Source organism: Alosa sapidissima, chromosome 11, assembly GCF_018492685.1.
Source record: "Alosa sapidissima isolate fAloSap1 chromosome 11, fAloSap1.pri, whole genome shotgun sequence".
Taxonomy (NCBI): Eukaryota; Metazoa; Chordata; class Actinopteri; order Clupeiformes; family Clupeidae; genus Alosa; species Alosa sapidissima.
In genome coordinates this window covers 32,910,443-32,934,401 of record NC_055967.1, presented here as the reverse complement: position 1 = coordinate 32,934,401, position 23,959 = coordinate 32,910,443, and the positions used below count along the sequence as shown (strand labels likewise).

Sequence of the window (23,959 nt, the reverse complement as noted above, 5' to 3'; positions counted from 1 at the left end):
TACAGACAACACACACACACACACACACACACACATTCAGTAACAGCAGAAAAAGTAATTAAAAGTATATAATATAGAAACATAGAAACACAACTAAGCAATAAGGACAGTAGAAGATAAAGAATATACTAAATATACTAAAATACAAATTATACTAACTAACACTTAATCTAAATCAATTCTAAAAACAGTATCCACATAATGGTGATTAATCAATCAAGAGGCGCTTGCAATGACTGAGGCACAGACTGAGCCTGTGATTCTCTGTGCATAGTAAGGTAAGGTAAGGTGTGAGTGAGTGTCATGGTGATAGTGCAGTGGTGATGGTGGTCATGGTGATCGTGCAAATGAGTAAGTCCAACAGTGCAAGAATAGAGTCTATATATCTATATAAATAACTATTTTAAGAAAAGGTATAAGTGTGGCCACAGTTCGGCTATGGCATGGAAGGAGGGGTTATGCATATGTGCTAATGTGCTAATATAGCACGCAAACAGTGAGGCAGAAAGACAGTGGTAAAAAGTGGACAGACAGTATCCAAACATGGAGGGGGTGAAGAGGCAGACAGACTATGCAGAGAAGTCTATCTCTCCTCTTCCCTTAAGTGAAGCATTGAACAGTTCGATGGCCCTGGGGACAAATGACTTTGGACGATCTGGAGGGATTATGTAAAGACGAACGGTTTCTCACATTATTCACTGTAATCCCTTGCTTTGCATTCTCAAACTTTATGGGGTGTCATAGGAGAATATTACAAGCTGTTTTATTGGCAAAGGGAGGCTTAAGGAGGTATTACAAGCAGGGGTGCCAATAATTGTGAGCGACATGTTTTTGTTAAAAATATTTATTTCTTTATGAGATCCTTTTTCTCAAAATAAATTTGCTTCCCTTCAAGGTTGTTTTTTTCCTATTTTTTTTCATTGTGAGATTGCAATAAATCACCAACAGATTATTTTTTATACCGGTTTTTAGTCAACTTTAGCAGAGGTGCCAATACTTCTAGAGGGTACTGTATAAATTGAAATGAATAATTCTACATCAATTATTATGTTTTACCTAGTATCCTCAGTATCCTCCTCAATCTCACGGTTTTGTGGAGGACTAGGTAAAGTGCAGGTATTTACTGGCTCTTCTGCATCGCAGGGTCTATCTGAAGTCTGTATCTGTTAGGGAAGTTATTAAGTTAGTAAGATTGGGGCACACACACACACACACATTACTTTATGGTGATCACAAGGAAACCCTGCAGAAAGAAAAGGATGGTACCGATTGCATGGTTTTCTGGACGCCTCTATACACCTCCGCACAGGACGTCTCAGCTGTGGTCTGTTCTGATGGAAACAGCTCTGACACCTTAACCAGTTCTAGGATGAAATGATAATTAAACAATCAGAAAATATTATGAAATACGAGGTTTTTCTTATAGTTTGTTTCACCAGGAAGTGATTCGGAGAGAACTATATTACAACATTTCACCACATTATTACACAGTGCGCTACAATTCAGAAAGGCACAATAAAGAAAAAAAATAAGAAAACTTTTGTTGTCCTTCATTAGTAAGAGAGATGTTACCAATGTAATTTTCTCACATTTTTAAATCTCAAATGTTTCTACCAATATGATATCAGTATTGCAAAAACAGAGATAAAATGATAAGCCAGTGTTTCCCACAGAATTGAATTCTATTTGTGGTGGTAGGTTTGCAGAATTAACTTGAATGCAACAGTAACAAATTAGTGCAGCGCGGTTATGATTCTAACCAGATTTAAGCACAATTTAGTACAACCAGGAAAACCATTGTGTGGTGGTAAATGTTTATATTGTGGTAGGCCGCCACAAATAAGTCAAGGTATGGGAAACACTGTAAGCCTAATTAAATCATAATTCAAGCTCTTAAACTGCAGTGAATAAAGTAACACTAACCTGGTAGTGGTCCACTGGAGACTTTATTTATCACACCATTTGGTGCTGTCAACTTCACCTCAAACCCGTTGAGGGCCAAGAATTGCTCTGGGCTAGCAAACATGTCACCTTTCAGGAACACAGGTGGTAGGCCTCTCCCTTCCTTCTGCAAACTCTCCTTCTCAGTCTTGGTGCAGGCAAGCCTTTTCGCCAGCAGATCATGATTCGCACAGATCTGTGAAGTCCAAGTTACACCGCAGGATCAATAGAATAAAGCAGAGATGTGTTCACTCCATGTATTTACCAACCTTTATGCCTATAAGACAGAGGAAACCCCACCAAGAAGCTCTTCTGAACAAATTGTTGGGTTTGTCTCCTTTGACATATTGTGATAAGGGGCAGCCTGAGAATCCTTCATAAAACTCCATTAGTTTTCAAATTCTTTAAGAAAAGAGTGTTTACAGAGTGTTAAACAATCAGAGAAAAGAAAAGAAGGCCCATGGGCAGGCTTGGCATTTCACCATTTTAGGGGCAAGGCCACTTGGCCTTCAGTTGGGCATATTTGGTGGGGGGCACAAAGGCCACATGTCAGGGCACCAAGGTCAAAGTTAACTATACAGTAGTAGGCTATAAAAATGATCAAAGTTGTATTTAGCCTATTCACAGCAGTAGACCTGCATCACTGTATGAAACATTACAAAAGCATAAAACATGACATTACATACAGTAGAACTGTAAATCATTTGATCATCTAATATTTGCAGATATCTAGGCTATATTTAACATTTATTTTATATTTGGCCTGTTATGAAATCATGTTTTGAACAATTTAAGCACAGCTCAGCTTTAAGAAACTCAAATAGCCTGATCATTAAGGCAACTTTCACAAACTCTTAGTCAGCTGTATCCTCTGATGTTAATATGCCTGTTATGAAAACATGTAGAACAATTTAAACACATTGTGAAACTTAAGGCCCAAATTTGGAGACATGCATGTCGAAATTTGCTGCAAATTCAAAACTAGATTACTCATGTGTTGAACGAAGGGTTCGTGAAGTATTACACCGAGATGAATGGGTAGGGAGATGGGCACAGAACCTTATGTAGAATTTATGATTAAATTGAATCATATTATTTACTTTTCTCACTAACCGTTCACCAAAGCAATTAGCGGCTAACATCATTTAAAAGCTGAGAAAAATTCATGTGATGTGATGCTTGTGATGTCTGTGTGATGAGTAGGCTACTTCGAGAGTAGTTCAACTGAGCAGAATGGGTGAATTTGGACGCACTTTCTTTCTTGCCGTGCGCGGTCACTTTCTCCACTGCGTAAAAGACTAAATGAATTTGCGCTGTGAATGCTAAGATTATTTTGACAGGCCATAGGCTAAATACAAATCGCAAAGCAGAAGCAGAATATTGAAAGAAGGGGGCATCAAGGCCACAGTGGCCTGTAAACCTCTGATTTTCAAAGGGGCATCACGGCCAACACAAGGGGCAAGGACGGCCATGGCAGTCATGAAATTCCTACCCTGCCCATGGGTAACAGGGGCGAGGAAAAACTCCCTAGAATTGGAGATACATATAGGAAGAAACCTTGAGCAGATCCACGACTCAAGGACCTAAACAACATCATACCTTAACACGGTTGATAGTTAGATAGAGTTCGACTGCCAGACAATTGTCCTGTGATCCACACACTACTGCTTCAACTTGAGAAGATGCTATGAGGACAAAGAGATCAACTTGAGAAGATGCTATGAGGACAAAGAGATCAACAGGGATATCAAATACAAACACTTTATTAACAGAATAACCAAAAGTGCAGTATAAGTACAGATTATCTTTATTGTAGTGCTGTCAGTTAAATGCGTTATTAACGGCGTTAACGGACACCTATTTTAACGGCGTCAATTTTTTTATCGCGAGATTAACATTGATTTTGGTGTAACAAACTTTGTAGTTTTTTCACATGCTGTTGCAACAACTAGTAACGTTAGAACAACTACAACACCACACCGATCTAGCCAGACCGGAAACTAAACAATACGCACTGACGAATGGAATTGAACAGAATGTTGTATGTGCTGCATACACACACCCTTTTAGGGGGAAGATGACTGATATAATGGAAATCTATGCTGCATCAAAGTGGAGAGCGAAACGTGCTTATAGTACTTGTTATCAACATTCCTCTTTGGCTGCTACTATTTGCGATGCACTCTGCTTTTGACATTCATTTACATTAGATTCCATTCTTTTCAATACAACTCCGCACACCAGCATCGCACTTTGCAGCCGTGTAAATCACGATTCAGTTATATTTGGTCGCTGCTCCATTAAATCCATTGTTCATCCAGTGTTTGCCTGTTAAAAACTTCAGCGTTCATGTGTGTGGCAAGTGACAGTGCACCATAGACTGCAGGCCTATAAAATGGCAATGCACTCATGTTGAAAAGTTCCTTATTTTCAACTGAACTCAAAGACAATGAATATAGTATGAATATAATATTTTCTGTTTGTTATGCCCTTTATAATGTGTGTAGGCCTACATTTTGTGCATGCACTTCTGCAGTAGCATTTATTTCAGTTTATATCAGCTATATTTCTGAAGAATATATTGTGTTGCCTCAGGTCTGCTGCACATCTTTTGAAATTTGATTTGAAATAATCAAATAGACCTATGTCTTAAAGTTCAGTTAATAAAGTAACTTGCTTTGCTTTCATTTGAATCCCAATCAAGATAAACAATAATTGCTTTATTGTTAATATGGACTCCTGGAAAGTTCAGAAATGCAAAATAATAGAATTTTAATCATATGATAAAATATGTGATTAATCGCTGAATTCCTATAGTTAATCGTGATTAAACATTTTAATCGTTTGACAGCACTACTTTATTGAAATGTAAATATTTCATGAATTTATGTATGACTGTCTTTTGCACTGAGATGCGAGTCTAACGACCAAAAACCTTTCACTTAAGCACTTTTGGAATTGAACAGAATGCCAGGAAAGTACTGAAAACGGGTTAGATTAGATTAGATTAGATTAGATTAGATTTCAGTGAACAAAGAGGACCCTTACCCTGCCAGAGGATGTACAGGTACCTTGTAGCAGAGCTATCCCATCGTAGTGAGGGCCTGTGGTAACAAATGTACGAATTCACTTCAAATATAGTTTCTGATTCATTACCCTCTCACATCCACTCTCTCCCTTTGTCGACAACTGACCCATAGGCACTAGCATGTATCGCAATCTCTAATACAGGGTTCCCACTCTAAGTCAAATGCAAAGTTCCATGACTTTCCCTGACAAAAAACCTGAATTTCCATGACTTACTATATAATTAATTGTACAATATACCAACCAATGATTTCAGAGCAGCCACGTAGCATTCAAGAATCTTTTACTTTAAGACGGTAGGTGAATAAATGGGCATTGAATATACAAATATACAACCAGATATACAAATATATTACTAGATATACACCAATTCTGTGTGGGGATATTTGTATTAATGTATTATTTTGGCAAGTAAATTTTAAACTACTACAACAAAATTCCCTGATATTCCAAGACTTTGCCCCAAGACTTTGCCCCATGGAAGACTATTCCATGTCCCGTGGGAACCCTGCTTATCAGGTAATGAGATTACTCACCTTAGCTCTCAGCTCTACTCCCCCTTTCCAACGTTACACTAACAAAGAAGAAAATGTCTCCAGCTTGTGTGAGTGTGTAGAATAAATGTGTGTGCGTGTTTTGATGTATCAAAATTCTTGTCTTACACCAGCTCTGCTTTTGCATCGAGGATGGACACGCGCAGGCTCAAGGGATAGATGCCACTCAGCTGAAACTTCCTCACCCGGAAAGGCACCTGGAGGAACCTCTCCAGCAAGGCAAAAACACTGTGGATGGATGGGACACCAGTTTACCCCGTCACACAAGCAAGCTGGCGATTAACAGCAACAAGAGATAAGTGGCTCTTGCATTTAGTTGTCATAGGCATGTTTTTAAAAACTTTCACAAATTCCTGCAAAGACAAACATGAATTTGTTTTGCCAAATATTTTAGAAATATATATTTTTCCACAACATAACAGCCTGCTCCCGCTTTTCCCCAACTCCGTGAGCAGCAGGTGTTTACTCCTGCCAGATGAGGGTGTACCTGTCATCTGAGACGCTGACATCTTCCACGTGGTCCACCAGGAAGCAGGTAACCCTGGTCCCCTCCACTCCCTTGTACACAGACTCCACAATGGCACGGCACCAGCTCAGCAGGAGAGGGGAAAACACCACACACAGCTGGGTGGACAGAGGGGAGTTTATTCAGCTCGTGGCATAACTCATACCTGTGGTAGACATCCCAAGTCTCCCGGAAGCTCTGTGAGTCTCCCACATATTGAGAGCGACTCTGACGCCCATACATTATATACAATCTTCTGCAAATTCTGCAATTTATGTTCATGACCTCTCACTGAAATTAGTTTTAGCAGGCTGGAAATGTCTGCTGTAGTTGGAATGGCGAGTAGATATTTGCTTTATTTGTCTAATCTCACTTTCAACAAACACAAAATACTTGAGTTAAATGACGTGATTGTGTTGTAACAGGTCTGCACAGCATGATACCCAGAAATACGTGCAACAGGAATCCACCTTACCTGCCCCTTTTTCAGGGAAGATGGCTTCACAGATTGAGAATCTAGATTGACATCATGGTAGAATAGGTTCATCTCAATTTGCAGGTCATCATAATCCTTATGACTCGCCACTTGAACCCCTGGGCCTCTCATAATCCTGCCCCACATGCAGCTAGGGTCTTCGATCTACAGATACAAAATAAACAGATTATCACTAGCACTGATGTTATTACACTGAGAAAGATATGGGCTTTAAGTGACAGTTAAACCGTTACCTTAAGTATAGATATTTCCAGCATTTTCAGCCTACAAACAGAACGACACCATTAGTTAAACTGAGCTTGGCTGTAGCTCATGGTTCTCAAAGCATGGGCCCGACAGGTGGGGCACGATGAACAGGAGGATTTTTTTTTGTGTGTGCTTATCTTTAATAATGCCTTTCTTTTTGGACAAGATCATATATTCAAAACAAAATAGCCACACACAAACATATGAGTCATAGAGAGACCAACATAATTATAACAACAAATTAGATTCAGCAGATTGAGACGGGAAATGTAACGTGGAACCAAAATGCGAAAATAATATATTAGCGTTATCAAATATACACACCTATGGCTACTGAAAAACGTAAGGTTAATTTATCAAATGTTATTTTGAAGTAACAGCTATTTTAAAAAAAAATCGTTGTTTTAGAACGAAATTGGTTTGGTAATTAGCACTTTTAGGCTACCATTTTGCCAGGGTGATGGGGTCAAGTGGGGCTTGAAACTTCCCCACCTCCAAAATGGGGAATGATGGGAAAAGTTTTAAAAACACTGCTGTAGCTGTTCAATTTAAATAAACAACAAATTACACTGCCTAGGCTACTAATAGTTTCAAAGTGAATAAATTTGGACTTTTGTCGATTCCTGGTGGTAAGAGCTGCATGTTCGCTAAGAATAAACATGCTAAGGTCACACGTGCTGCTAACTGACTACATGATCACACTAATCAAAGCTGTGACCAATTCTGATCAAATTTCGGACAAATATAATACAGCAAGATGAACCAAAATCATGTAACCTATACTCGCACAATGTCCCGCAATTGACAACATCTTTAGTATAAAATGCAGTTATTAGACAACACTAAGACGCTAGCTAACACCATGTTACAGACTACGGCTAACACCTGTTGATGTGGTTTTACTTTGATTGTAAGTTTCGATTCTTTAGTGATATTACAACAAGTAGTGGAACCCATATCGCGCAAAATCACAAATCGGTACCATCCATATGCATTTACCTGCAAATCCACCGATATAATCAATACTGCTAGGGAATTGGATCACTTAACCTTGTTTTGACACGGCCACAATTCCCATAAGTGGTAAGCGTGGTCGCTGATTGACATTCTAGGGTGGCGTTCTATCGTCGCCCTCTCCTTTCGAACCGGAGGCGCCAAAGACAAGTATACCGGTATGCTACAGTCAGTAATGGGCCAAATGACACCCTTCACATTTCGGCATCCCTGGTAAAGATGAGTAAAAATAGGTTAAGGAAATGTGAATTTCTTTATGAGGAACAGTTATTTAATTGTTAACCAATTAAATAATTTGTTGTCAGAATAGATTAGCTGGCTTTCGCGTTTTGGATTTTCCCTCATTGTTTTCATCTAGGCTGCAGGGTTAACAATAAATGTGCTGGGTGCTGCACATGAATTATGCTTTAAATAGCACAAGAAGACAATAAATACTAAATTCATCTCAAAATAAATTTGACTTACGACAGTATGACGTAAAACTTGTCTCACCTTAAACTGAATTTGAATATGTTGTTTGAATTGCTTAATTTGATGCAGCATCATCCTGTAAATGTAGGCTATGGATTATAAAATGATTTGCATGTAGGCCTATGAGTCACATTTTGTATCAGAAAGTAGATGACAGAAGGCAGCACGAGTTGTGTCCCTGAGTCTGCGAGGGGATTTTGATGCAGTTTAAGTTCTCAGATGTAACAGAAAAGGATATTTTCAACTTCATAGCCATCTAAGGCTTTGAAATATTTGCCCATTAGATTATTTTAGGATGATGTTTGCTCTCTCTTCAAAGTCAAAGTCTGCTTTATTGTCAATTTCTTCACATGTCAAGACATACAAAGAGATCGAAATTGCGTTTCCTACTATACTAAGACATATTTTACCAATTAGGTCCACAGACAAACATAACATTCAAGTAAACAATATAAAAAGTAAAAATAAGAAGGCACATACAATGAAGAAATAAGAGCAGCAAAATTTGGTAGAAATTGTGCAATTGTGCATACAGTAGACAGTCAATATAATAGTGCAAAAGTCAGGCCAGTACCTCTTGAAGTACACTTAATCATTTTTCCATTTCATGACTTAGTGACCTTTATAGGCACTGATGATTATGGCCAGTGAAATATTTTCATTACAGCTGGCAATGTCACTCACCAACACCACTGGTAAGCGCTTTGACGGGTACTCTGATGGAAAATGGGATTACTGAACCTTACTACGTATATGGATGTCAGATGAAGTGCGATGAAGGCTACAGAAAGATTTCTAGCAGGTAGCACCTTATTAGTCTGGGAGAGCCCAAACATTAAGCAAATTCGAATTTGCCCAGCATGTCCGGCTGGCAAAGAGGCCACTCACTCCCATTTCCAATATTCCTAAAACCCGGGCACCAATCACAACTGTTGAGGCGGGTTTAACATAATATGGGTTGGTGATTTAATTATTGCTGCTAGTAATGATGACTTGTTTAATGATGTGAAGAAAACAATTGTTGTGAAATTTAATATGAAAGATCTTGGAAAGTTGAAACATTTCTTATATAGCCTGATGTCGTCATACTCCAATTCTAGTCAGAATATGAGTCTGATACTGCTCCATTGGGATGTAATTATGGGTCGTGTTTCAACCAATACAGGGGGGTGAATCCTGTAGGAAGAATACCCGAATCTTCTTCTCCACAACTGCCTTAACATGTTTTTCTGTGTATGTGTTTGTGTGCGTGCGTGCCTTTGTGTCCAGAAAAAAAACTAAACCTATATGACTGTTACACTAGCGGCGGTCATAAATCATGATATGAGCATTCATGTGTTTGGCTTACATTTATACACACATAGATATCATATCAGAGATAAGATACCTTTGGGGTCATGAGGTACTCCTTATAGTTCTCAGTCTATTTCCAATCCTAGCCTAGTTCTGACTGTGTACATGATGACAACAGTGTACTTGATGACAAATAGTAAAATGCATAGCTAGAATAGCAGTCATATAGGTGTAGTCAGTGTTTTTTTCTTCTGGATTTTTTTTTTTTCTTTCTCCTGGTTTTTCTTTTTTTTCTTTTCTCCTGGTTCTGGTTCTTATGTGTAAATACACATTGATATAGTTCTGGTACCTGGTTTTGGTTCTTATGTGTAGACGCATTGATATAGTTCTGGTACCTGGTTTTAGTTCTCATGTGTAAAGACGCATTGGAAGAGAACCGTTAGAGAAGCAGAGGAACACCGTTTTTAGACCGTGCTTGCGTGTTTGCTCGGTACAGAAAAGGAATTTGGAAACATTATGAAACATTTGTTAAGTGTTTTTTTTAGTCTGGAAACAGGATTTACAATTTTTAGATAAAGATTTATTTTTTATTGAATTAACGTTTTTTTTCTCGAGTCCATTACTTTCCACAAGTGCTTCTGGAATGACACAGATACTGGATCTGCTGCAATACAGTAACAAGTGGTCTGGCTGAAATGAGTGTGATTGGATCAGTGCAAAGCAGATGGGTAGCAGTTAGTCCTTCTAGAGCTCTGTGCGCTGATGGTGCCGTTTCATCTCCTGGATCTTCTCTGGCAGCGTCTGGGTTATGAAGGCGTAGCGGTCAGCCTTCAGGTGGTATCCCACCTGCTGCTTCAGCCCGATGCCCAGGTACTGCTCCCTGGCACCGTATGCGGGCCAATGGGTCAAACCAGGCCCGTTGGGGGATCTTTAGAGAAAGCACACACAGCAAACGTACGTGCGGACACACACACACACACAAAAAAAAGACATAACAACCATTGTTATTTTAATCCAAGGTGTGAACTGATTAACCCTTTTGCAGTCTTGAGGCTTGTAATACTTTGTGGAGTGAAATTACCCGGTGCGTGCAAAGTTTCCCCAGTATGCCATCATCGTTCTACACAGCTCATCTTCCTCCTCGGTAAAAGAGCCTTACAGAAAGCACGGAGACACACGATTAGAATTTTTTTTTTTTCAATTTAACCATATCTATGCCATTTCAACCATATTACAACACACCTGCAACAAAATAGGTGATATAACATCCTTTAACAGATCAATTATGTATGATCCTAATTCTCTATTTGTAGAGGACGCATGGGAGCTTTACCATTCATCTTGAGGAGGCCGTTAAAGAAGCAGCCTCCAAATACAAAGACAATCTCATCTCCGTGGTCCGCTCCGACAAAGCTGGGACGTTTCTTCGCCAGCATGCTTGGTGGGTGCTGGAACTCATAGGCAAAAACTGGCGCTCCTGAATCTGTGGGAAGATTTAAGAAATTTAAGAAATTTCTCTCCCTCTTTTTCTCTCTCTTTCTGTGTATGCGTGTCTTTCCTATCTATTCATACATGTACAATGTGTCTTCCTGTGTCACTTCACAATACTTTTAAATGCTATGAGAAGAAATGGAAACTTTTTTTTCATACACCAGGGCTGTACAGTGCACCCAGAGATTTTTGTCTGTTCTCCTCATTTTTTTTAACTTGGTCGCACAAGTGCTCCTGGAAAAAAATGTTGTGTAGAGCCCTGCACTTCATATACTCCAATTTCATGTGACTCTCCTTCCCATGAAAGCTTAGAATTTGAACGAGGTGCTTACCCTGGAAATCCAGAGTTCTCGCGAGAGCACAATTTGAATTTGCTCAGCAAGTCACTCTGGCAATCAGTAATGATGCTCATTATCCATGCACTTGGAGCCGATCTGCACCAATCACATCGGTGTATCTGATTTCGGTGTATCGGCAGAGGCGAGCTAAACAGATGACTATATCGCTGCGACGTTGAAGTCCGGAATCAGTCAGTAAACATTGGTCGCAGTGTTATCCAATTGCGTGCAGTGATATTTTCAAATGCATGCTTGCCTCCCATGTAAGTGTTTTTTTGGTCACACTCAAATTGTGCGTCAAGATTCTGAGCTGCTAAACAATTGCTGTACAAATTTGATGCACTTTTGTTAATTTATTAACTAATCAAAACTGGCAATGGAAAAGCGTGTCAGTACAACGATATTAAAGATATATCAAGCCAAGCAAGTTGGGCCATTTCCATTGCTCATATCCAGACCCTTAAATCTTTCTAGATTTGGGTCTGGATTTCCAGGCTACGAGGTGCTAGAAATGGTAGATAAATCTCAAACCTCGGTGAGCATTTGATATGGTGATTGCAGGGATGGTGAAGAGAATGTCTCCACAGAACTCTGTAACACCATCTCTGTTTTTGATGCGGTCTTCTCCATTCCCCATGTACTCATTCATGATCAAGGCAGTGCTGATTTCGCTGTCTGGCTGAAAAATGTGAAAAAGTGTACCTAACTTTATAACCTTAATAATAAAGAGCAGTCAAAGAAAATCAGAGTTGTGTTCCATAAATGTCTCTGAGATTGTAGAGAGATACTGTATTTAATTCATAATAAATGTAATAAAATTCACTTTCCATAATGATTAGCATCATTTGAGGCTATATTCTTACATTAGGGTAGAAGAGGTCAACAAAGGTTTTAAATGAGTCACGATCCATCCCATCGACCCAGTCAGGTGGTGCCACAAACTGAAAATACATGCACATTTCATACCTTTACACCTACCAAAAACATAGCATATTGCTAATGTATTCCTACATATTCTGAAATATAAGGATGCATTTTTAAACCTGAGTTCACTTACATTAGGAAGCAGCCAGCCAAATTCATGGTTGGTAACACCATTAATTAATGGCACCTTGTTGAACTCATGAGCATTAAGAAGGTCTGGCACTGCCTTTGGTAGGAAATAGCCATCCTTCACCACACCAAAGAGCACCTCTGGATGCTATAAAAAATGGAAAATGTTGAAAGAGGAAATATAAAATTTTGAAGCACTTCAAATTTGAAAGATTTTCAAATATCTTCAGAGAAAGAACTAAAAGGTATGACATGTTTCTCATAACCCTTTCTGTGAAATATGTCATAGCTTTTTATCTCTGCCTCACATCTAAGATACATTGACCTTGTCGCTCACCTCCTGTTGAAGCTTTGTGATGTCCTCTGCTGACACCCGCATCAAACAATCCACAATCTGGTCTGGCTTGGTGCCCTCACAGTTTAATACATTGGCCACAGTCTAGGGATGTAGACAACTTTTGAATACAGGCTGCATTCCATTGTAAAAAACATGGTTAAGATGGGCTGATAATAACCTTTGCTGAAGTCACAGGATCAGCGTTGATGATGGCAACCATGCCTGCTGTGCCACTCTCTGCTATGGCACGGTGGAAAAGACCAGTACTTAACGGGGAAAGAACCTTTTGCAAAGACAAACAGTCGTTAATCAGTGCATGTATACACAAAATGCAGGTTTTTTTTTACATTAATCGTTTTGAATCTCGACAGGAAAACTAATACATTTATTAGCAGACACTGTTGTCCAAAGTGACTTACATATGTCAACTATATTACAAGGGATTACATTGTGCCCAGAATTGAACCCACAACTTTCAGGTTTCTGCACGCTAGCCCATGCAGCTCCTTAACCACTACACTACCACCACCACTAATACATGGCCTTCATTTTAATGTTGACTATTTGAGCATGTCTTAATGACAAATTTTTTATATTATGATTCTCAAATTAAAATAACAAAATAAAACAATGGTAATGTACGCTTTAACTCCCTGTAACTCATGCAAAGGAGAACAGTAATTTTGACACTGTGCAGTGCTTTGATAAACACTATCCGTTAAATAAATTAAGATACAAAAGATAATTGAAAGGAAGAATAAAATAAGTTTGATTATCTGTCACTAATGTATGTAAATGTCTATTACCAGCAATGACACGCTAACACCCCCTGCGGACTCTCCAAATATTGTGACGGAGGACGGGTCTCCCCCAAAGCTGTGGATGTTCTTTTGGACCCACTCCAGTGCTGCTACCTGGTCCAAAAGGCCCAGGTTTCCCGGGGCGTTATCATCTCCTGTGCTGCGTGTAGGAAACCAAACAGGGGCTCGTTTCCCAAAACCATAGTTGCTAACTAATTTAGCAACTTTGTTGGTTGCAATGCAATTTCCCATTGCCAACCTACTAAGTCTACTAAGGGTTAGCAACTATGGTTTTGGGAAACGCCCCTCTGGACAGCTGTGGGTGTGGGGGCCTACATCTGAGACATGCAGTAATACTCAAACATGGAAACAGTGGTTTACACTAGTTCATAAATTAAAGGATTCTCTGTTTGAATATGCATTACATTCCTGTCAATAGTTTATTTTCACGTGTTTGAATGAAGGGGAAAAATTACCCAATGAGTGATGTTAATGTTCATTACATCATTAAAAAAATGTGCCAGTCAACATGGCCACAGAGTACGGATACAGCAACCACTGTGACTCAAACTGTAATCACTTAATCACCGCAGAAATAGATCACTCACCTGAAAAATCCCAGCATGCCCAGCCTGTACTGAATTGTAACCACAACCACATTCTGATATGCTGCCAGGACAGATCCATCAAAATTAGAGGCACACCCCATAATAAACCCTCCTCCATGTATCCACACCATCACCTGTGACATACACATTAGCACAGTAAGACACTCATGACTCGCTGTGTACAACCAAATCATTGGCAACAATTTATTACATAGCCTGCTGTTTTATAATTAAACTTACAGGTAACTTTGCTTCTTTGGCAGGCTGAGCAGGAGTGTAGACATTGACATATAGGCAGTCCTCAGATGCCTCAAGTGGATCCATGACTAAGCCGACCGCCTCCAATAGGCCATCAGTTATCGTTCTATCTTGTACACACCTTAGGATAATGCAGATTTGAAATACATTTATTGATAGTGCCTATTTGTCGACATGTTGACAGTGTTGCCTTGTTGCTAAAGATGAATACATTGGTTGTCTTACTTGCATGGCTTGGTATATCTTAATTTCATTTCATATCGTTGTACTGACACGCTTTCCTATTGCCAGTTTTTGATTAGTTAATAAATTAACAAAAGTGCATCAAATTTGTACAGCAATTGTTTAGCAGCACAGAATCTTGACGCACAATTTGAGTGTGACCAAAAAAACACTTACATGGGAGGCAACTGGGTGGCATCTCTGACACCCTCCCATCCTTGCAAAGGCTGTGGTGGAGCCAGCCTTAGGTTTCCTACGGGTGGTGTGGCAAAAGGCACACCCAGGTAGGCATGAACCACTGTTGTCTTTCCGCCAACACGCATGTAGTCCCCCCTAAGGACTCCCAGTTTGGTGTGGAGTACAGGTCCTATGATTATCAATGTGAAAAAAATCAGTTAGTCTTCATTAATGTAACTTATAGTGACTGATAATACATATCAACAACAAACTAAGATTATTATTATTATTGCAATCTGATTCAGATATTTTAGTAGTTCTTTCACACTTCCTCTGTACTGTACTACTTGCCGTTATGTACTGTCGATAAAGTCAAATGTAAAACGCATGCAGTGAGTAAGAGGTTAAAAATAGGTTTCATTATGCTTAGAATGAGATTGAATCCTGTAAGAATAGCCCTTATCGCGCGCACGTTCCTAAAGTTCTTCTGAATGTGCTCAAGTCTACACTTCACCTACTCTCAACTCACTGACACAATGCGCTCCGCCTCCAGAAAATGTCCTTTGCTCTATTTGAGATGGTCAATCTTTATGATGTTGCATGCAGCATGCTAATAAAGGGCTGTAAAAGAGGACACGGGTTCTCCATGCTACTTTGCCTTCTATTCCTCGCAAATGTGTGAATGAAAGCCTCTGAGCCAGGCAATGTCACGATGCCCAAATTTAACACATCATTCACAAGTCAGGATAACCAAATGAATGGTGATGCACATTACTTCAGAAAGAAACAGACCATAGAAATAGCTCTAAAAATATCGTAGAATATTATGTTGATTTAACTGTCATATCAATGGCCAGTGACCAACCCGGGGCCTTGGATTGTAGGGGGCCGTCTCCAAGCCCGAGGCCGCACATGGTGCAAGGCCTGAGATGTCCTGAAGATATCGAAATTGTACGCACAACACAAGCTGACCAAAAGGCATCTGGTGTTCTAGTGTGTGCTAACTATATAGGGCCCCAAAACAATTTTCAGGGAGTTTTTCGACCAACAGAGAATGCGTTCTTGAACTGGTTCGGTTCAGAATTGTTTGAACCTTGAGGCTACCTAGTGAACCAGCCAGCATTTCCGACAGTTTTGAACGGAACCAACAATGCGTCACCAACAGAGGGTGTATGCATAACAAGAGTTAATATGCATAAACGAGAGGATGAGAAGACAGTTATCCAGTAAAAACGGCAGAAACTAGATGTACCGTATAGCGGTACAAAATATGACCGCCGCTCAGGCCATCCTTAAAAATATTTTCGTTTGCCGTAACCCGACCGACCCTGTCAATTTAGAACCGACCCAAATATTTATTTTTTTCCCCTTTTAGTCCGACCGACTTGCCGGTTGTAAACTTGCGTTAATACCGACCGATTGTTTTTTTTACTCTAAACAACCAATACAAATGCAATAAAATAATATTTCTTTTAGTAGGCCCAAGTATTGTGAATATAAATTGCCTACATGCAAACGTGGCTCACTTAAAAAAAAAACCTGTGGCGTCATCTCTACACCATTGGTTTTACGCATGTCACACTATGGCCTACGCTTCGTTTCATTCACACAAACTGATAACGCTTTTACTTGGCACGAAGTTCTGGAAGAACTGTGGCCAGATCTTTTCTCATCCCTTCTCCCCCTAGTCTAACGGTGACCATGTCGGAGTATTGAAATTGGTTGTGGTCTATTCAGCATTTCTCAAAATATGGGTCCGCAACATGGAGACTGCTGGTCCGCGGAGTCGTGGAGTGAAATTAGGCCCGGTGCTTCATCTGATAATTTGCTGCGCAGTTTATCAAGAAACCGCGGATCGACGAAAAAAGAAAACAAACGTTTCTGCTATCGATGTCATTAAACATGGAGCCCTACAATTAAGTGGTGGTATGAGCATTCATTCAATGCGCGTCTGCGCGAGAGAAACTGAAACTAATCGATAACGTTGGTATCAAAGCTCCGCTTCAACCTGTTGGAAGGCTATTTATTTATTTAACGAAACTTAATAGAACGACGTTGTTTTTTGGAACTTCCTTAGAAACAGAGCAGAGACTGTAAAATACACTGTATAGCATTGAGTATTGTATAGTCAAATTTCAATATAACGTGGCCAAGAGCTGTTGTAGCCTTCTTTCTGGGTACATGTAGATGAGCCTTATGACCCAAAAGTCTGCCATGACCGGGCCTCAGGTCAAAGAAGTTTGAGAAAGGCTGGTCTATATAACCTGCATCAGAATGAGGTTTGCAATGGTGCGCCTGAAGGCACGGGTTGAAGACCCAGTCAGTTACGTCACGATATGCACATTTGTGTAAATTCATTCCTACGTAATCATGACCAAAATTGTACTTTTTTTTTTACTTTGAATCTTGAAAAAAAAAAATATTGACCTACCTACCGACCCATTTTTATTTTTTTTTGGCTGTTACTGCAAACAAAAATATTTTTAAGGATGGCCTCAGTCCTGTTCATCCTCTCCCGCTTGTCAATTTGTCCCCATCTCCTACTCCACCCCCTACTCTTGCAATACAATTTTTGCGTATGCTTGTATGTGCGAGCCTGTGTGTGTGTGTGTGTGTGTGTGTATATACCGATTTCGATATTTGAGTTATTCAAAAACTGATAACCGATATATCGGCCGAGTCATTTTTAATAAATGTTTAAAATGTAAAAATGTTCTCCCATAACAAGGTTCTAATCAAGGGAGGGCATTATGTATTTGAATAGGCCTAACTATCTACATTCCTAATGGAAGGCTCTTCATATACAGTAATGTATTTGTTTAAGAAATAAAAGAGTGAATAAAATAGAAAGAATAAGAATAAAATAGGTCTTTGTTCTGTGATAACCACATTGCCATAAACTACATTGTGAGCAGTTTATACTTGCAGTGCCTGTTCAAACATGCTATTCCTGTAGAAAACCAATAGCCCAAATGCATACCTGCAGGTAGGCATGCTTTAAAAATAAGATGATATGGAAAAGCATCATTCCAGCTAAGCATTCAATAATGAGCATTGAGTATTATATTATAATACATTAGCCTTTAATAAATGTGCAGTGAGCAGAATAGGCATGGCTGCATGTGACATTTTGAGCAGCAATTTTGAGTTAAGGCTATATGTTTATTGTTAAGCCTATTGAATAACTTTATGATAGAGAAGACAAACCATTTTGTGGAATGATGCATCATCATATGAAATTTGCAACGATGTGACTTAAAACAGTCTCTAGTAGGCAGCATAAGTCGTTATCTGTAGCTGTGTGGCATTCTGAAACGTCCTTAAATTCGGGACCATTAGCATATCGCTCGTTCTAATTTGGGACCTCGCACTCGGAATTGTCGTTTGTTTCTCAAGTCTCAAGTCCAAAATAGCCTGGGCTATTCCAATTGTCAGTTTATTGTTTATTTATATCATGTTTTCGTCGTTTTGAATAGACACTGCATACCTGTGTTTGTTGGCATGTTGAAGACGTGACGAGCGTGTTAAATGCGCTGTTTTATGTTTGCACAAAGCGGTGTCAAAGACGGCGTTTTCTTCATAATTCTCCTCCCTCTGGCTTTCATTGATGAAGACAAACACCACTTCAGCATGGATCTTCATGCTGCGAAGTTGGCTTCCCACACGGGATTCGAACCTGCCACTCAAAAGACTATGAACCACAGCAGTTTGGCGGCGGCGCAGTTTCACGCAGTTTACGGCGTCGCCTCTAATCGCAATGTGTGAAGCGGCGTTAAACGGCAAAAAACGCTGCTTTGACGGCGGTTTTATCATGCAAGAATTAAATGTAGTCATCGTTGACTGCTGCTACAAATGAACGTGAGAAAACAAAATGTACCACATTAAAACTCATCGTGACATAATGGCTGTTGAAGCAACTTTCAACATACTGTAGCAGCTGTAATTGTTGTCTAGCTAAGTAATAGTGGCTATTCTTGCCATCTGTTATGTAGGTAATATAAAACAGCCCTAAAGAATGTCAACAATCCTGTTGACCTTGATCCCAAGATAAAGTCGCAGATATGTTGTCTTTTACAAATGAAAGCTATCTTCAATGTGCAAGTCCTCATAACACATTAGCTTTGAATTCCATCTGATCAGCGTCTGGCCTTTGATTCGTCAGAGCGATTTTAAGACGCGTTGACGTCACCCGTACGTAGCGGGCCAGTGGCGCAATGGATAACGCGTCTGACTACGGATCAGAAGATTCTAGGTTCGACTCCTGGCTGGCTCGTAAACTTTTTGAATTCATATTAAACTTGAGCAAGTAAAATCTAAGAGGAAAAAAAAATATTTTTTTTACGACGAAAGATGCTCAAGTGACACTCTATGGCAGGGGTGGGCAAACATTTTCATCCGGCCCGCCGAGCATTTTATTTGGTTATCAGGCTGCTCGCTATTTTTTTCCTGCGATTTCCTTGTGCGGCCAGCCGGCCAATTTTCAAAACCCAATGTGGCCCTTGAGCCAAAAAGTTTGCCCACCCCTGCTCTATGGTATCACCAATTGAATTCAGCGCTCACTGCCAGCTAGTGCTTACACCAAACAACTTTGATAAGATTTGGGAAAGATTCTTTAAAGATTGTAGTCTTTTGAGTAAAGGTTGAATGGGTGACATTAGTTAAAAGACGCCAATCTTCCAAGAATCGTTCCCAAATCGTGTCGGAAGTTTTTTGATAAGGAGGCCATGACGACTGCAAATGAAATAGAGCTTGGAATGTACCTTTTTCACAGCAGCCATTTTTCACAGGTGTTATAGGCAAGTGGTTTTCAAAGTGGGGGCCGCGAGGGGGTGCCAGGGGGGCCTCAGCAAGTTGGAGGGGGAAATAAAAGCAAGAAATAAATACATTTGAAACATTTAAAATATACTATGAGGGTTGTTATACAATGCCATTATAATAATGTGACGCATATCTGAACATATTTCCCACGATAATCACTTGGAATAATAGTAGAGTGATGGCTCTCATATAGCAGAAAGCCCCAAATAACATTTTTACACACTGTATGCTCCATCGCGATGTGGTTGTGGCTAAAATAATTATTAGATTAGCTTAATGTATTTTTACATTTGCCGTAGTATTGTCGATGGGTTTAATTAATAAAACATCAAGGGGGTCCTTGGCCAGAACCTAGTGGTATTTGGGGGGCCTTGTCGTGGAAAAGTTTGGCTACTCATTAATTACAGTTCTGATTCTGCAACACTTGAATTGAACGGCTTAGCTAACACCTGTGCTTGCCCCACAAACAAAATGGCTGCTGTTAAGTAGTCGCTTGGGATAGAAGCGTTTGTTAAATAATAAATGTAAATGCTGTTATTAGATCTATTAAGCAGTTGCTCGATAGCCTAGTTCATATTTTGAGGTGTGTTTGGTAAGCTTGCAATCTTAACTGTCTAGGGAAGCCGTCTATATTAGCAATCTTTGTAGGGAACGATAACCACTCGCCCTCATGTGGGGTAGGCCTAGATAGTGGCTTCAAAACATTTTAGTATGCTATATTCAACAATGATCTGCAGCAATTAAGTATAATACCACTAGCCAGTGTAATTTGATTTGAGTTGACAGCGCGATTCCTAGCATCGATAAACACTCTAGAACTACATAGCTTAGGCAGATCTAGGCTGCACACCTTAAAAGATGACCAGGTTTGTGTGCGAAAGCTCAATCACAAAAATCACAATTATGAGAAAGAGCTCCTTACCCTGCAACAGATAAACAGAAAACTACCAGAGTCATTCCTGACGATAAGGGCAGCAGCAGCAGATTGTCGTACACCGCCTGTGCAATCATAGTTATCGGCGGCCAACCACATTCGAAGAACTTCATGAGCAAATGAAAGAGCTTCCCTAAACCAAGAATCAGCACAGTGTCACGCATAATTTCACATGGAGCATCCGGATCATGTCTTTTCTCCTCGCAATTTTTCCTGACTGTATGGTAAGGTTTTTAACCGCCCCCCCCAACACACACACACATACATTTGGCGGTTATGAATTCGCATAACATAGGCTACGAATGATTAGCTAACAGTTCTTCTAGTTTAGTTCTCTATTTTTTTTTTCTTTATTATTGTTGGAATCCTTTCATGTTCTGACAAGGGAGAATTGGCCATGGGCCCGAGCTGTCACCTCACCAGAAAATAGGAGTCTGCAAGGACCGTTGTTCTACTGCGTGGTGGAGACCCGGCCGGACAGTCTCCCGAGGTAACAGTAGGCCTATCATTCCAACTTTGCCAGTTGCTCCTACAGCATTGTCTGCAAATGCTTCACCTGCAGGGGTGTCTAACTGGGGGTAAAAGTGGTACTGATTACCAGGGCCAGAGAGAGGGCCCTTGAAAAGTCTGGAATATATGCATGCATGAAGGGGAGGGGGGCATGGGGGCCCATCAGGACTGCCTATGCATAGGGCCCAGGATCTTGTGCTACCGACCTGTTCACCTGTACAACCATTAACTGTACCTCCTACTGTATCTCCATTTATTCTATCCACAATCCAGAGTTGTACATTTTTATTTAGTTTTTAAATTAGATTTAAATTATTAAGTTGACATAACACCAGTTATTGCATGTTATTGTAACAGTATCCTGTTACAGCACCCTTGTACCGCGTCACAAGACCCTCTGCCATCTTCGCCAGACCCCAGCTCTCACTTTCTGTGGGCACACGTGATGACATGCCCTTCGTGGCCCAAGCAGCTGTGGACCGGGACTCTTCCTAAGACTCTTCTAAGCTTCCTTACAATTATTTTTGTTGAGTCCATCATGATGATAGATAGATAGATAGATAGATAGATAGATAGATACTTTATTGATCTCCAATGGGAAATTTTGGTATATCCAACGATTGTTCATGTGACCTGAGCGTGGAAGATGCTCTGACTGTTCTCTGCAGTAATTCATGATAGGCTATTTGTTGCTCTGATTGGTTAGGTCAATCCAATTGTGTGCAGAGGCATTTCCCCCCTGTATCAGTTGAACATGGCACATAATCACCTCCCAATGCTTCGGTCCCAGACTCAAGTTCCTTTCCTGCCTTTCTCTGTAACACAATCATGTTTAAGGCTAAGATTTTTGGTAGAGCAGCACCCTCAAGTGGAAAATATTGGATTTACAACACATTTTGTAATCCAAAATATTGAATTTCAACAATATATGGGCTAACTGTGTGGGGACTGAGTTTTCAGTTTTCAGAGCCTGGGCTGTCTATAGCGACTTTTTTACAGTGTGTGCAGTTAGCGGATTGTGAGGAGATGTCCGCTGAATGTGAGAAAAACGTTATGGCCTTGAAATCACGTATCACCGCTGACTGCACCTTTAATGCTCCTCAGCTCTTTCAAACTGACTGCAAGATCTGCATGTTATTTCAAGCATGACATCCCGCTTGATATGGGCCAAGAAATAGCTAATTTGCGTGAATGTGTTTTACATTTGCATAGGAAGGTGTTTACATTTTTAACATGACATTCTATTTTGTACATATATCATTTAATTTCCCTCACACTACATATTTTGGTAGAAACAGGATACATCACTGGCTTCTAGACATTGAATTGATGTAGCCTATGCCTGCCTTCAACTAGCAAAGGAATGTAGGCTATATGGAGAAAGACTGCGAACATTTTTATGCTTGCTTGATGACCCCAGTGAAATGGTCACAAAGGCTGTTCTGTTGGTGATGTTTTTTGCCCATAAAGGTTGCTTTATAAGTGATTTTGTTTTTGAAGGTAAATAGACTTGGTTCTTGATTGGACGCTATGTGAAATCCCCTACCTAGAGCACTAATAAATATGTTTTGAAAAAAGTCCATGTTGGGTACATTGTGAAATTTATGTTTTGATTTGTGTGACTCTCAGATTGTGAGTTCTCCACCCCCATGTCCATACAACAGAGCCTGTAAGTGTCACAGTAATTCATTTTTTTTCTGATTTTGTTTTTGTGTTCCTGGGGATACTTTTGCATTCTCTTGCACACTCAAAAACAAATTTATAGCGAGTGAATGCTAACTCATTGTGAGGGAATGCAAAGTTCTTGCCAAGGAATGTGAAACTGAAAAAAAAAAGACCTAAAGCAGCACTGACGTTTAAAAAACAAACAAACAAGCCAACAAACAAAAAATGGCATAGGACTGTGATACAATGTATTGTTTTCTCCTGTGTCTGGGAGACCCGTTTCCTGTTGTATCTCTGAGCTATCCAAGCTGTTTTCTGTGCAGCTCTCCTCTTGTACATGTTGTGCAGGTGTACTGCCCACTGGATGCCTCCCCTTATCATCAGACCATAAACATATTAGGGCCACACATGAAAAAATGAAAAAAAAGTTTGCCATGACGAGATTAATCTCGACATCTCAACTTTATTTCGAGAATAAAGTTGAAATATCATCTTGACTTTACGATATTTCATCTTTATTCTTGACATGTCCATCAAAACTAGTTTGGAGAGAGAGTGACCGCTTCACAGTAGGCTACATGGCACTGAATCCGTACAGTCAGTCTGCCTTGTGTAAATGATTTGGTGAAATTGGAAAGCGCAGAAACAGTGTCTGAGACTGCAGCTGTGGAGCGGTTGCTGTCTCTCATAACTAGTTTTCTAAATGTGCAGCCCTAATACCCCTCGTAGAAATCTGACCGGTATTTCTCAAGCCAGATTTACATATATTCATTAAGCAGACATGGTTATCCAAAGTGACTTACATATGTCAACTATATTACAAAGGATTACATTGTCCCCGCCCCGGAGCAACTTGGGGTTAAAGGAGAATTCCGGTGTGATATTGACCTAAAGTGTATTGAAACATGATACCGAGTGTGAACGTATGTCTCATAGCCCATCTCGACTTGTCCCCTGCACTCCAAAATCTGGCGCTAGTTAGCCGATGCTACCAACAACTTTTTCAGTAGTGGTGCTTCGGCATCGGGCTAGCCATGCAAATAAATCACTGTTTTACACCCATTTACGAGGCTCAATGTATCTCCACACTTCATTGGTAGACTTCCTAGGGCCCTGACATTTAAAACGAGACATTGAGAAC

General features: G+C 40.0%; 2 protein-coding genes across 6 annotated transcripts in view; both read right to left on the bottom strand.

Moving 5' to 3' along the window:
* tdrd12 (tudor domain containing 12) overlaps positions 1 to 8,034 on the bottom strand; it is a 35,211-nt gene extending 27,177 nt beyond the window's left edge. The window contains exons 1-10 of one of the 2 annotated variants that reach the window (XM_042111097.1): positions 7,829 to 8,034; positions 6,817 to 6,847; positions 6,563 to 6,727; positions 6,070 to 6,206; positions 5,691 to 5,810; positions 4,990 to 5,045; positions 3,541 to 3,626; positions 1,924 to 2,137; positions 1,267 to 1,364; positions 1,057 to 1,163 (exon numbers count right to left, since the gene is read on the bottom strand). In XM_042111097.1, coding sequence (XP_041967031.1) covers positions 1,057 to 1,163; positions 1,267 to 1,364; positions 1,924 to 2,137; positions 3,541 to 3,626; positions 4,990 to 5,045; positions 5,691 to 5,810; positions 6,070 to 6,206; positions 6,563 to 6,727; positions 6,817 to 6,840 — 1,007 coding nt within the window. In that variant the 5' untranslated portion in view covers positions 6,841 to 6,847; positions 7,829 to 8,034. The remainder of the gene's footprint in view (positions 1 to 1,056; positions 1,164 to 1,266; positions 1,365 to 1,923; positions 2,138 to 3,540; positions 3,627 to 4,989; positions 5,046 to 5,690; positions 5,811 to 6,069; positions 6,207 to 6,562; positions 6,728 to 6,816; positions 6,848 to 7,828) is intronic. The other variant, XM_042111098.1, reaches the window with a different exon arrangement.
* A 2,131-nt stretch (positions 8,035 to 10,165) lies between these two features.
* LOC121724615 (fatty acyl-CoA hydrolase precursor, medium chain-like) lies at positions 10,166 to 20,769 on the bottom strand. 4 transcript variants are annotated; one of them, XM_042111303.1, is made up of 13 exons: positions 20,632 to 20,769; positions 14,892 to 15,081; positions 14,475 to 14,613; positions 14,235 to 14,368; positions 13,633 to 13,786; positions 13,005 to 13,109; positions 12,827 to 12,928; positions 12,494 to 12,637; positions 12,300 to 12,377; positions 11,968 to 12,115; positions 10,941 to 11,090; positions 10,689 to 10,761; positions 10,166 to 10,535 (listed from the first exon to the last, which is right to left on the bottom strand). In XM_042111303.1, the coding sequence occupies exons 2-13, from the start codon at positions 15,035 to 15,037 to the stop codon at positions 10,352 to 10,354; spliced, it is 1,557 nt and encodes a 518-aa protein (XP_041967237.1). In that variant the 5' UTR covers positions 15,038 to 15,081; positions 20,632 to 20,769; the 3' UTR covers positions 10,166 to 10,351. The 4 variants fall into 4 exon arrangements, with proteins under 4 accessions (XP_041967237.1, XP_041967238.1, XP_041967235.1 ...); XM_042111304.1 differs by lacking the exon at positions 20,632 to 20,769 and adding an exon at positions 19,652 to 19,674; XM_042111301.1 differs by lacking the exon at positions 20,632 to 20,769 and adding an exon at positions 18,379 to 18,481.
* Between the last annotated feature and the right edge of the window lie 3,190 nt (positions 20,770 to 23,959).

Excerpts from the sequence above, each read along its gene's own strand:
- LOC121724615 (XM_042111300.1), bottom strand. The coding sequence starts at position 15,312 with ATGAAACCTATTTTTAACCTCTTACTCACTGCATGCGTTTTACATTTG. Across the intron at positions 13,787-14,234 it reads GGCATGCTGGGATTTTTCAG|CACAGGAGATGATAACGCCC; the intron begins GTGAGTGATCTA and ends TCCTACACGCAG. Across the intron at positions 11,091-11,967 it reads CATATCAAATGCTCACCGAG|ATTCAGGAGCGCCAGTTTTT; the intron begins GTTTGAGATTTA and ends ATCTTCCCACAG.